Source organism: Argentina silus, assembly GCF_951799395.1.
Source record: "Argentina silus genome assembly, chromosome: Y".
Lineage (NCBI taxonomy): Eukaryota > Metazoa > Chordata > Actinopteri > Argentiniformes > Argentinidae > Argentina > Argentina silus.
In genome coordinates this window covers 30,688,586-30,702,616 of record NC_139654.1, presented here as the reverse complement: position 1 = coordinate 30,702,616, position 14,031 = coordinate 30,688,586, and the positions used below count along the sequence as shown (strand labels likewise).

At 47.8% G+C, this 14,031-nt stretch overlaps 1 protein-coding gene across 1 annotated transcript in view; it reads left to right on the top strand.

The window, feature by feature from the left end:
• The window catches only part of LOC310824243 (zinc finger protein neuro-d4-like), a gene marked incomplete at its 3' end in the record, with an annotated part of 128,091 nt that extends 115,397 nt beyond the window's left edge, over positions 1-12,694 (top strand). The window contains exons 9-12 of the mRNA XM_083697077.1: positions 4,458-4,577; positions 11,237-11,349; positions 11,589-11,670; positions 12,624-12,694. Of these exons, the coding sequence (XP_083553203.1) occupies positions 4,458-4,577; positions 11,237-11,349; positions 11,589-11,670; positions 12,624-12,694 (386 nt within the window). The remainder of the gene's footprint in view (positions 1-4,457; positions 4,578-11,236; positions 11,350-11,588; positions 11,671-12,623) is intronic.
• Positions 12,695-14,031: the final 1,337 nt, after the last annotated feature.

Below are 14,031 nucleotides of genomic sequence, written 5' to 3'. Positions count from 1 at the left end.
TGTATTTACCGACCTACGGGGGTTTGATAGAATGGGCTCCCTGTTTTGTATTTTATGTTGTTTAAATTTCAGGCAGGGAGCTATACAGAGCAGTGCCATTCAATTCCGCCAAACTTAAATGAATTACCATTTTCATTAAACATGATTAAACCAACGTAAATGTCCTGACTGAACTGTTTAAAACCGGATCTACTGTGTCTGGGTGTGTGTGTTGTGTCCATACGTTGTTTCCTGTCTGTGTACTCTATTGAGTTTTTGCATGTGTGTTCACATACGTGTATGTGGGTATGTATTCATTTGGCTGGATGAGAGCTGGGATACTGAAGGCTGGATTGGGGGCAGAGGGACTCATTTGCCACGTTAAAGATGCTCCCCTCATTAAGCAACCAGGCGACAGAGTGTGTGTTTTCACACTCCACTGCTCCGAAACAACGGCAGGAACTTCTTCACTTCCCCCTCTCCTTTGTGTTTTGCCCTTCCTCCTCCTCTCCCTCTTCTTCCTCCTTTTCTTCGTGCCTCTCCCTCCTCTCCTCTGCTCTGTGCAGTTCTAGAGTGTAGGAATGCGTCGTGGGCAAGGTTGTAAGTGTACAGGTGAAGAGACCAGGAGCTGCTTTTTGTCTCTGTCTCTCAGGTTTGGTCTGATTTAAATGTACAAAACCTGGTTTATACTATAATTTTATACTCAGAGTGAAGAGTTATGGGAGAGAAAGAGAGAGCGGAAGAAGGAGAGAGAGATAAAATAAGTTAGAGAGAGTGAGAGAAAAGAGCGAAAGAGAGTGAGAAGCAGAGAAAGAGAGCCCAGGCAACAGGTACTTGTGGGTAATTCCTATGGAAGTGCTAATTTGATAAGGCTGCAGCCACTTCATTGACCAGCCAGTGTGGTATGGATCTCAGGCTGGGGATTGTGCTAACATGAGATTGTAGAACTCTAAGAGCAGTCTGTATTAAGGGTAAAGGTACGAGAAAGAGAGAGAGAGGGATAGAAAGAGACTAAGAGAGAAAGGGGAAGAGAGGAGAGAGAAATGGTCAGAGAAAGATTCAGGAGAGTAGAAGGAGAGAGAGGGGGAGAGGGTAAGACAGAGAAAGAGGGTAGATAGAGAAATGGAATAGAGGGAGAGACGCTGTCTCCAGTGTTTACTGACATCTTTAACACTTCACTGGTTGAATGCATGGTACCTGCCTGCTTCAAAACATCCACCATCATCCCAGTTCCCAAAAAGCAGAGGATCACAGGTCTTAATGACTACAGACCAGTCGCCCTGACCTCTGTGGTAATGAAGACCTTTGACCGCCTCGTGCTCACTCACCTCAAGGCCATCACCCTCCTCGACCCACTGCAGTTTGCCTTCAGAGCCAACAGGTCAGTAGACGACGCAGTCAACATGGGACTCCACTTCATCCTCCAGCACCTAGACCCCCCCGGCACCTACGCCAGGATCCTCTTTGTGGATTTCAGCTCCGCATTCAACACCATCGCCCCAGCTGTCCTCCAGGACAAGCTATCCCAACTGAGCGTGCCTGAACCCACCTGCAGGTGGATCACTGACTTCCTGACAGACAGGAAGCAGCACGTGCGGCTGGGCAAGCTTGTCTCGGAGCCCCGGACCATCAGCACTGGAGCCCCACAAGGCTGTGTGCTCTCTCCTCTACTCTTCTCCCTCAACACCAACAGCTGCACCTCTAGCCACCCTTCTGTCAAACTCCTGAAGTTCGCGGATGACACAACCCTCATTGGATTAATCTCCAATGGGGATGAGGCCGCCTACAGAGAGGAAGTTGACAGCCTGGCTTCCTGGTGCAGCCAGAACAACTTGGAGCTGAACGCCCTAAAAACTGTAGAGATGGTAGTAGACTTCGGGAGAAGCCCAGCCCCAACTGCCCCCCTCATCATGTGTGACTCCCCAGTTAACACTGTGGAGTCATTCAGATTCCTGGGGACAATAATTTCAAAGGACCTCAGGTGGGCGGAGAACATCACCTCCACCATCAAGAAGGCACAGCAGAGGATGTTCTTCCTGCGGCAGCTGAAGAAATTCAACATGCCGCAGAAAGTGATGGTCGAGTTCTACACGGCCATCATTGAGTCCATCCTCAGCTCATCACCATCTGGTTCGCTGCCTCCACTGCCAAGGACAAAGGCAGACTGCAGCGGACCATTCGGTCAGCCGAGAAGGTCATTGGCTGCAACCTGCCATCTCTTCTGGACCTGTTCCACTCCAGGACCAGTAAGAGAGCAGGAAAGATCATAGCTGATCCTTCCCATCCTGGTCACCACCTCTTCCACAGACTTCCATCCGGCAAAAGGTTCTGGTCAATCAAGACCAAAACCTTGCGCCACCTGAACAGTTTCTTCCCCATGGCAGTGGGGCTCACAAACAAGCTCCCTGCCTCTCACTGACTCTGGGACTTCCACCCCCCCCTGTCACACACACACACACACACACACACACACACACACACAATGCACTGACAGTGTAATTTAAAATTATTCTAATTTATAGTGTACATGCCCCATACCCATTTCACAGCCTCTAGCCTCATTGCCACTTAGCCTCGCACAGCCTACAAAATGTATTGTTTTGCTGTTCTTTTTTGTAAATTTGTAAATTTATTATTGCTATATTGTTAATATTTTGCTATTTTGTAAATTTCTTGTCAATATTTGCTAAACAGTGTGAAAATCAATCAAAATGAGTGGTTTTAGCGGTAAATCTCCACACCCTGCCTGTCATTTTTAAACCGATTTTACTTTGTTTGTTCATGCTTTTACATTCTGTATAATCTATTTGAGAAGCCTGTGTCAGCCTGTTCTATATTGAAATAGGGGAAAGGGAATTTATGCCATAGCCTTCTGACTGTACTCATTGTAGTACAGTGCAATTCAGTACTGCGGCATAGGGCTATAGTATATGGGTATCAGGACCAGCTCCTCTCTCTCGTCCTGATCAGAGTTTTTTTTTTTTTTTTTTATTTCACTGGGGATTATATACCAACCATGTGGAATAGAAAAAACCCAATCTCCCCCTTTTCGAGAAAACCCATTTTCCCCCTTCTCCTCCCTCCTGCACCCCTCCCCCATATCCTTCCACAATCCACTCTGGGCAGGATTAATGACCTCGCAAATCACACAACAGACAGCCACTGATTACTCAAGCTGCTGCTGCTGTGTGTGTGTGTGTGTGTATGCCCTAATTAATGTGCCCATGTTTGTGCAGGGTGTCCTGCAGGGTGTCCTGCCTGTCTAGTACAGTCTACTGTAGACTGTATGTCTATGTGTCTTTGTCTGTCTACGGGCGCAAGTGAGAAAAGGGACACATACAAATAGCGGCCTTAACTGGTTACATGATCAAAGCTATTAAATGCAATCGACTGCAGTAAGGCAGAGAGACTCGGACAGGCAAGCAGGGGGAGTTTCTCTCCAGTTAATGCTTATTATAAAATAGCTCCCTAATAGTGCACCTGCTGGTTGACACACAGCAGCAGGTCCACTACCCACCCCCTCCATCTCTGCTCCTTTGGCAATATTGAACAGACCCTTGGGCTTCCCAGTGGAGTTCCCCTCCCCAGTCCCCATCCTCCCTTCCATGGCTGAGCAGGAGCAGGAGCTTCAGTGGGCCTGCTTGCTTGTTTAACTCATTCAGTGCCGAGGGTGAATAAAGTCGCCCAAATTGTCAACATTCTAGAGTGCCAAGGGTGACACTATTCACCAAAAATTCATAAATTCAGATGTTTCATAATGTAGCCAATCAAAGTATTGTTGCTAGGTAAATACCACATAAAACACTCTAGGTGGTGAGTGTTACGGAATTTTTTGGCAGTTGGTGAGTTAACAAACCAACATGGATCCAGCTGGGACACTCAGATACTCAGAAATCTCCCTCACTCTCTCTTCTCCGTCCCACTTGATGCTTCCCTCCACCTCTCTCACGCAATCCTCCTCTTTCTCTCACACATAATCTTTTTCTTTCTTGTTCTCTCTCTTCATCCATTCATTCCACACCTCCCTCTGCCTATCTCTCATCTCTCCCTCTCCATGTTGAGTCCACTGCTCCAGACCAGTGACAGGTCATCAGTAACCAGACAGTACAGCTCTGTGCTTACTCTGTGCTGACTGCAGTTCCTTATTTTACATCAGAAAAAAATATATAACTGTAAGAACTGTGATATTTAGTTTAGTAATAAGTTAAAAGAACACCTTGAATTTTTTTTGGGATGTTGCTTTTTACATTTTTGAAGGCTACAGTACACTTGCACCCCATTCCCAAATAACTTTGGTGACATCTCGGCATACCTGCTGTCATTGATGCTTTGTCTAACTTAATAATTATTTTTGCCCTTATTTCAAAATGATTATAAATCGCTGATTATTATATCTTATAAAGTTAAGATATACTGCTGTCTTGTTAAAAAAGAAAAGTTTTTCATGGAATTTCACAAGTCTTATTCTATGATTCCAGCTAAGAAAGCTGCAGATGGGTCGGTAATTCCCAACGGCTACTGTGACTTCTGTCTGGGAGGATCTAAGAAGACAGGTTGTCCTGAAGACCTCATCTCCTGTGCAGACTGTGGACGCTCAGGTACTGCCTGCCACTCAAACGGACACAACCTGTTACGTCTCGTCTTGTTCGTTAATTTGTTTGTCTTTGTTTCATGTTATTACATTTTTGTTCCCTGTTTATTTTTGTGTCTCTCACCTTATCTCTCTTTCCAGACACTTCAGTACCTGCCCTTGTGTGTTTCCCGCCTGTGTGATCGTCTACCCCGCCCTGATTGGATTCACCTGTTCCTCATCATCATTCCCTATGTATTTAGTCGGTGTGTTTCCCCTGTCTCCTTGCCAGTTCGTCTTTGTGCCTTAGTGTCAAAACGTCTCAGAGATTTTCTTAGTGATTTCTTGTCTACCTGTTTATTTGATCTTTGTTTAGTTTAGTTTGTCTTTTGCCTATTCCCTGTTGGATTATCCGCCTCCTATTTGACTGAATCATTTTGGCGAAGTATATTTGCACATACAGGAAATTGACTTGGTGAGGTTGGTGCATGGACATAAAAAACAAATAGCAAATATTGACAAGAAATTTACAAAATAGCAAAAATATTAACAAAATAGCAATAACAAATTTACAAAATAACAAATTTACAATACATCTTGTAAGCTGTGTGAGACTAAGTGGCAATGAGGCTAGAGGCTGTGAAATGGTTATGGGGCATGTACACTATAAATTAGAATAATTTTAAATAATTATAAATTACACTGTCTCAGTGCATTGTGTGTGTGACAGGGTGGGGGGGGGTGGAAGTCCCAGAGTCAGTGAGAGGCAGGGGGCTTGTTTGTTAGCCCCACTGCCATGGGGAAGAAACTGTTCAGGTGGCGCAAGGTTTTAGTCTTGATTTACTGGAACCTTTTGCCGGATGGAAGTCTTTGGTAGAGGTTGTGACCAGGATTGGAAGGATCAGCGATGATCTTTCCTGCTCTCTTACTGGTCCTGGAGTGGAACAGGTCCAGGAGAGATGGCAGGTTGCAGCTGATGACCTTCTCGGCTGACCGAATGATCCGCTGCAGTCTGTCTTTGTCCTTGGCAGTGGAGGCAGCGAACCAGACGGTGATCGATGAGCTGAGGATGGACTCAACCATCACTTTCTGCGGCATGTTGAATTTCTTCAGCTGCCGCAGGAAGAACATCCTCTGCTGTGCCTTCTTGATGGTGGAGGTGATGTTCTCCGCCCACCTAAGGTCCTTTGAAATTCTTGTCCCCAGGAATCTGAATGACTCCACAGTGTTAACTGGGGAGTCACACATGATGAGGGGGGCAGTTGGGGCTGGGCTTATCCTGAAGTCTACTACCATCTCTACAGTTTTTAGGGCGTTCAGCTGCAAGTTGTTCTGGCTGCACCAGGAAGCCAGGCTGTCAACTTCCTCTCTGTAGGCGGCCTCATCCCCATTGGAGATTAATCTAATGAGGGTTGTGTCATCCGCGAACTTCAGGAGTTTGACAGAAGGGTGGCTAGAGGTGCAGCTGTTAGTGTTGAGGGAGAAGAGTAGAGGAGAGAGCACACAGCCTTGTGGGGCTCCAGTGCTGATGGTCCGGGGCTCCGAGACAAGCTTGCCCAGCCGCACATGCTGCTTCCTGTCTGTCAGGAGATTAATCCAATAACTGACTACCCGTGTACCATACCCTGCCTTGCCTACCCCTTTTTGGATATCTGCCTCCCTACAAATTGTCTACCTGTGTACCGAACTCTTTTCTGGAATTAAAGGATTACTCTTTTGGATTAAGCCTTTGTCCCGAGTCATGCGATTGAGTCCTCTGCCTTGATCTACAGCCATTACAGTATGAATTGGCCACATCATGGACTCAGCCGGCTCCGACTCTGTGCATTCAGTGCTTTAATCCCAGGAGGGTCGGATTCGTCATCATGACTAACTACTCACCTCAATCTGCCAGGGGATAAGTGGACTGACAGAACGCCATGCAGAGTTTCAGACTTCCATCAGCGGCCAGGTTAGCCAACTAGCTGACCAGATCCAGCAGCTGGTGACGGTTCCCCTGCCCACACCACCAGCCCTGGCTCCTCACCTCTCCAGACCCAAGCAGTTCTCCGGGGATTCCGGTAACTGTCGGGCATTTCTGACCCAGTGTGGATTACATTTTGAGCTACAGGCGGCGTCATATCAGACGGAACGAGCCAAGGTGGCGTACATTATTACTCATCTCACCTGCAAAGCCGAGGCCTGGACCACTGCTGAATTGGCTAGGGATTCTCCCATCTGCAATTCCCTAGAGGAGTTCAAGAACACACTCCGCAGGATTTTTGATCATACGACCCCTGGTCGAGATGGCAGCGAGAGTGCTTATGGGCCTGCGTCAGGGTAGAAGACCGGTGTCCAATTACGCCATTGAGTTCTGCACCTTGGCAGCAGATAGAGGCTGGAATCCGTCCATCCAGTTTGACGCGTTTCTCTTTGGGCTTTCAGACCCCATCAAAGACCAGTTGGCTCCGCTTGAGTTTCCCCCTGACCTGGATTCTCTTTTCGCTCTGGCCATCAGAATTGATAGCCGTCTTCAGGAGAGAGAGAGGTCCAGGCCGGGGATTTCTCTGCCCGTCCGGAGGGGTCAGTTTCATGTCGATTGCTCTCCTTCGTGGCGTCCTCCCCAACAATTCCGTCTGGAGGCCCACGCACCAACAACTCTTATAGTTTCAGAAAAACCCATGCAGTTGGGTAGAGCCCATCCTGAGGAGCGTCAGCGACGTATATGGGAGGGTAGGTGCATTTACTGTGACCAGTTCAGGCATTTCACTTCTGGGTGTCCGGTAAAAGGCAGGGCTCATCAGTAGGAAAGAGGGAGCTGGTGAGCTGAACTGTTTTTTCCGCTAATCCCTCTCTCTGTTTCACTCCTGCTCAATTTATCGTGTCATCTCATACTCTGAAACATCCTGTGTTTGTGGACTCCGGGGCGGATGAGAGTTTCACGGACTGGAGGTCAGCTAAAAAACTACTAAACATTGTTCCCCTGCCCAAGCCATTAGAGGCCAATGCTCTTGATCGGCTACTGTGCAGAGTCACTCACCGCACTCAATCGATTCAATTAATTATCGCCAATAACCACACGGAAGCCCTGAGTTTTTATTTGTTCAACTCCCCTTCGCAGCCTCTCATTCTGGGTTATCCCTGGCTCGCTAAACATGGATTCCGATTTCCCGGACCTCTCTAGTGTTCCCCCCTGTTACCTCAACCTCAAAGAGTATTCAAGAAGACCCTTGCCACCTCTCTGCCTCTTTACCGGTTCTACGACTGCGCCATTGACTTGCTTCCAGGATCGTCTCCTCCCAGAGGGCGTCTCTATTCCTTATCGGCCCCGGAGAGGGATGCTATGAAGGAATATATTGACTATATCTTCCTTAACTGCTGGTATCATTTGCCCTTCATCTTCTCCTGCTGGGGCTGGGTTTTTTTTTGTAGACAAGAAGGATAAGACGCTTCGTCCCTGCATTGACTATTCAGTCCTTAATGAGATCACCATTAAGAACAGGTACCCCCTCCCCCTTATCTCATCTGCTTTTGAATTATTGCAAGGGGCTAAGATATTCACAAAGCTGGACCTCTCTAACACCTATCATTTGGTTAGGATAAGGGAGGGGGATGAATGCAAGACGGCATTCAATACTCCTAGTGGTTATTATGAGTACCTGGTTATGCCGTTTGGACTCACAAATGCCCCCGCTGTGTTTCAGGCTCTTGTTAATGACTGTTGAATCACTTTGTTTTTGTGTACCTGGATGATAAGAATATCTTTTCCCCTGACAGGGAGACTCATGATCAATACGTCCGCCAACTTCTCCAGCGTCTCCTCGACAACCAGCTTTTTGTAAAAGCTAAGAAGTGTGAATTCCATGCCTCCACTGTTGCTTTCCTGGGTTTTATCATCTCTAAGGACAACATTCAGATGGATCCCGCCATAGTTAGTGCAGTTGCTGAGTGGCCCCTGCCTACGAGTCGCAAGCTGTTTACAACGGTTTTTAGGGTTTGCTAATTTCTAAAGGCGGTTTATGAGAAATTTTAGTACCATTGCCGCACCTTTGCATGCTCTCACCTCCTCGTCTGTTAGGTTCCACTGGTCTCCCCAGGCGGATCAGGCGTTCCGGAGGTTGAGGGAGAGCTTCACTTCGGCACCCATTCTCACTCTCCCGGATCTCCGGCGGCAGTTCGTTGTTGAAGTAGATGCCTCAGACGTGGGCATCGGGGCTGTCCTTTCCCAGCGGTCTTCAGAGGACAACAAACTTCATCCCTGCGCCTTCCTCTTCCCGGAAACTCTCTCCTGCCGAGAGAAATTATGACATGGGGAACAGGGAGCTGTTGGCCATCAACGTGGCATTGAAGGAGTGGCGCCCCTGGCTGGAAGGAGCGGAGCATCCTTTTCTGGTTTGGACCAACCATAAAAACCTGGAGTATATCCTGACTGCCAAGCGGCTCAACTCCAGGCAAGCCGGGAGGGCCCAGTTCTTCATTAGGTTTGTGTTCTCCCTATCATATCGGCCTGGTTCCAAAAATATTAAACCAGATGTCTCGCCTGTTTGACCCAGACTCTACCCCAAGGGCTCCCACCAACATTCTGTCATCTTCCTGTGTGGTGGGGGCTGTGACATGGGATATTGAGGAGGTGGTCAGACAGGCAGGTGTTGATGTTCAAGTACCGGAGGGCTGTCCCCCGAACTGGTTGTTTGTCGCTGTCTCCCATCGCTCTCAGGTGATCCATTGGGCCCACACCTCCCTCAACTCCTGTCACCCAGGAAGACTCTCTTTGTGATCAGGCAACGTTTCTGGTGGCCGTCCATGGAGAGAGAGGTTGGGGAGTATGTTGCTGCCTATCCTGTGTGCGCCTGGAACAAGGTCTCCCGACGCCTGCCTCCCGGTCTCCTGTGCCCGCTTCCTGTTCCTCATCATGCCTTGTCTGACATCTCGCTGGACTTTGTCACGGGGTTACCGGCAGGTAACACCACCATCTTGACGGTGGTGGACAGATTTTCCAAAATGGTGCACTTCATCCCCCTGTCTAAATTGCCGTCTGCCAAGGAGATGGCGGAGGCAATGTTATTTCATGTGTTCCGTATTCATGGATTCCCTAGGGATGTGGTGCCAGACCGGGGGCCACAGTTCATCTCCCGGTTTTGGAAGGCTTTCCGTTCCCTCCTTGGTGCCACCGTCAGCCTCTCCTTTGGGTACCACCCCCAGTCCAATGGCCAGAGTGAGTGGCTCAACCAGGAGCTGGAGACCTGCCTGCAGTGCCTCGTTTCCCAGAATCCGGCCACCTGGAGTAAGCATCTCATGTGGGTTGAGTATGCTCACAACATCCTGCAGGGCTCCCCCTTCCAGTGCGCCTATGGGTACCGGCCACTGTTGCTCCGGACCTGGAGGCAGAGGTCAGCGTCCCATCTGCTCAGGCGTTCATTCGCCGGTGTCGCCGCATCTGGAGCCGGGCCCGGCAGGTACTCCTCAGGACCTCGGCCCGGTACAAACAGGTGGCAGACCGCCGGCAAACCCCCGCTCCTACTTACCGGCCTGGGCAGAGAGTCTGGCTATCCACCAGAGACCTTCCCCTGCTGGTAGAATCCTGCAAACTGGCTCCCCGGTTTGTGGGTCCCTTCCCCATCTCCAAGGTGATCAATCCAGTGGCAGTACGTCTTCGACTCCCCAGATCCCTGAAGGTTCACCTTCCATATGGCCAAAGTCAAACCAGTAAAGGAGAGCCGCCTGGTCCCTGTCTCCAAGCCCCCCCCACCCCCCCGGTTCATTGATGGAGGGCCGGTATACACGGTTAAGCGGCTCCTGGCTGTTCGTCATCGGGGTCGTGGACGGCAGTACCTGGTGGATTGGGAGGGGTACGGTCCTGAGGAGAGGTCCTGGGTCTCCACCAAGAACATTATGGATCCAGGTCTCATCCGGGAGTTCCACCAAGCCCATCCTGATCTGCCAGGGACGTTAGGTGCCATCCCTAGAGAGGGGTGGTACTGTTACATCTCATCTTGTTCGTTAGTTTGTTTGTCTTTGTTTCATGTTATTACATTTTTGTTCCCTGTTTATTTTTGTGTCTCTCACCTTATCTCTCGTTCCAGACACTTCACTACCTGCCCTGTGTGATCGTCTACCCCGCCCTGATTGGATTCCTTGTCTATTTAGTCGGTGTATTTCCCCTGTCTCATTGCCAGTTCGTCTTTGTGCCTTACTGTCAAAACATCTCAGCAATTTTTATAGTGATTTCTTGTCTACCTGATTTTTTGATCTTTGTTTAGTTTTTCAGAGTTTGTCTTTTGCCTATTCCCTGTTGGATTATCCGCCTCCTATTTGACTGACTACCCGTGTACCATACCCTGCCTTGCCTACCCCTTTTTGGATATCTGCCTCCCTACTAATTGTCTACCTGTGTACCGAACTCTTTTCTGGAATTAAAGGATTATTCTTTTGGATTAAGCCCTTGTCCCGAGACGTGCAATTGAGTCCTTTGCCTTGGTCTACAGCCAATACACAACCCTGGAGTTTACACACCGTTTGTGTTATTGTGTTTTAGAAGAAGTGGTAAAGAGCCTCATCTTTGTGTGAGGTGATAGTTTAATGGTTCACATGAAAATTAATATTTTGATGACATGGTTATGTTTTTCATGATGATGGTGATGAAGAGGATAGATGATGATCATTTTGGTTATGATGATGATGGGTTTGTGTCCATCTCTGTGGGCCTAGGTCACCCATCCTGCCTCCAGTTCACAGTGAACATGACAGCGTCGGTGCGGACCTACAGCTGGCAGTGTATCGAGTGCAAGTCCTGCAGTCTGTGTGGCACCTCAGAGAATGACGTAATCACTACTCACACACGTACATACACAGACACACACACACGCAAATGCACACACACACGCATTCATATTTCATAACATGATCTGTACCTTCATATCCAAAACACCAACACCCCATTCCCCACTTGCCACCGCTCTCGCCTTGTCGTAGGTGTGACACCCCAATACCCCACTAAGTGAAACACGCACTGTGCTACACTTCCAAGTGCATCTACTTATTTACTTTTTTCCTTCTGCAGGATCAGTTACTATTCTGTGATGATTGTGACAGAGGCTACCATATGTACTGCCTGAGCCCCCCTATGGCAGAACCCCCAGAGGGTAGGTTAATTCTCTGTGTAGTATATGCTGTGTGGCGGCAGGTCTACAGTATATGGTATACAGTATATGGGTCTATATGGACACAGTACACCAACGTTAGGGTAAATTCCCAAATAGAATTTCAATTCACTATTGCATTAAATAAATGTAAATGTCAATGGATCTCAAGCTGCAGTATACTGTACTGTAGGTAATTGTTGACCAGGATGGAAGCTGGATAGAAAAATGTTTTTTTGTTGAAAAATGTCGCAGTATAGCCTTTATTACGCTACAGTAGAGTAATTGTTGATCATGCATTGGCTTTCCTAAGATATGTTGCCTCATAGGTATAGACCATGTAGAGGTTTTGTAAGCTGTCCTTCATAGTGCTGAAACCCAAATCCACCCCTAGCCCCTATTCCCTATAGCCACTCCTGTATATCTGAGAGAATTTAATAGGTGAAGGCAATATTTCAACAATTCAAATGAGAGGGCAAGATGGATTCATTACCATATTGTTTGTATCTACCCAATCCTCTCAGATCTACAGGAGCTCCTAGGGAGTAGGGACTAATCGATTTGAAATTGAAAAGATGTGTTAATCAGCAGTCCAAGTTGACATGGTGAAGAGATTGCAAATCACACATTACCTTGACTGTAGTTGGTTCACCCAGACGGTTGGTTTTTAGGTACCAAGTTCCCTTACTTGGATATTTAGTAGCCATACTGTATTTTGCTTTAACAGCATTGCCACAGGGCCCCATTAATTGTGAAAACGGCAGTTTAGTATGTTTTCTGAATGGGGCCCTATGGCAATATCGTCAAAACTAAATATGGTTACTAGTTACTACTAGTGTCTGGGAACTTAAAAACTGTCAGTGAATAAACTACAGCAATGGTAAGTGGGAAATCATGTGAAATTGTATATTCACGGGAATACCGCTGTAACTGTTGAACGATGTTGATCTTAACAGGGAGCTGGAGTTGCCATCTGTGTCTGCGACAGCTGAAGGAGAAGGCCTCAGCCTATATCACCCTCACCTAATCTACCACGCTATACCCCCCATTGCTGACCCTCGAACCCCCACCCTAAGCCCCCCCCCACAGCTGGTCATCTGCCTGCCCCTCTGAGCCTTGGCCTCCATCCCCCTACCACCAACACTACCACCTCTGGCAAAATAGGACCACCCCCACCTGGACCACCTCCCCTGCCTTGCTCCCCCTCTGCAGTGTCTGATCATCATTAGCCTAACTGTCCTGCCCTCCTGAGGCCCATGGGCCCACCCTCCAGCGTCTGTCTCAGAAGAGGTGTTTATCTATCAGTAGCCCACGAGGGCACTCCAGAGGCATGCTCTCGACCTTGCAGGCCCTCAGAGGAGCCCTAACAAGGAGCTTCAGCTCCCACTGTGTCAATATACGCAGTTCAAGGGACAGAGGATAGGACAAGGAGACCGAGGAGACTCTATGAAAGAATGTGGCTGGCATTGACCACCAGGCACCAGAGCCAGATAAACTATGTGACTCTGCGAGGCACCTCCTCTTCCCCCTTCTCTTGGTCTTCTTCCACCTCCACCTTCTCCCTCTCCCCTTCTACAGGGGCTTAGAAAGCTGGGTAACACTTAGGGTTTGGGTCATGATCCAAATAAAGTGTAGCCAAAAGCGTAACTCATCTTATTGTTGATACCAGCTGACAAATGAAATCATAACAGAGGGTAAGGGTGGGACTTGACAGTAATAATGTCCATTGGTCAGGACTCTCACTCTGGGATTGATTTACCCCAACGCCTAATCACCCAGTAATGTCACCATCAGAGGAGAGGGAGATGGAGGGATTTGCTTTATTATCAGCCACTTCAGATGAAGTTGATTATGAACAATTATTATTTTTTCTCCCAAGCTGACAAAACTTTATGTGGCCATACTCTCTCTCCTATGGAAAAGACGACTGGAAAGCCAATGCGATGACTGGTGGAGCTTGGTGTATTTTGTCTGTATGTGTGTAGCAAGAATGTACTGTAGGTTTTAAGTGTGGACAATGCAGGTTTTTATGTCTGGCCTTGCCAAATATGCAAGGCCCAAATGCTTTTTTTTTTTTTTTTAAACATTTTGTTTGTTATTTTGCTTTATGTGCATGGTGTTACATTGCTGTTTTTAAAGACATTTTAAGGATGAAAAATATTTAAGAAAGCACACTTCGCAATAAGTTTGTGATTTAACATGAGTTGAGTGTGTGTGTGTGAGTGTTTGAGTGAGTGAGAGAGAGAGAGAGTGCGTGTGTGCACGCTAGGTAGTATGGCAGGCTTATGAGAATCTTATTCCTAGAAACACTACCACAACTTCCTTTCTGTTTACCCAGACAAACTTAAGCTAGCTTGCGCTGTT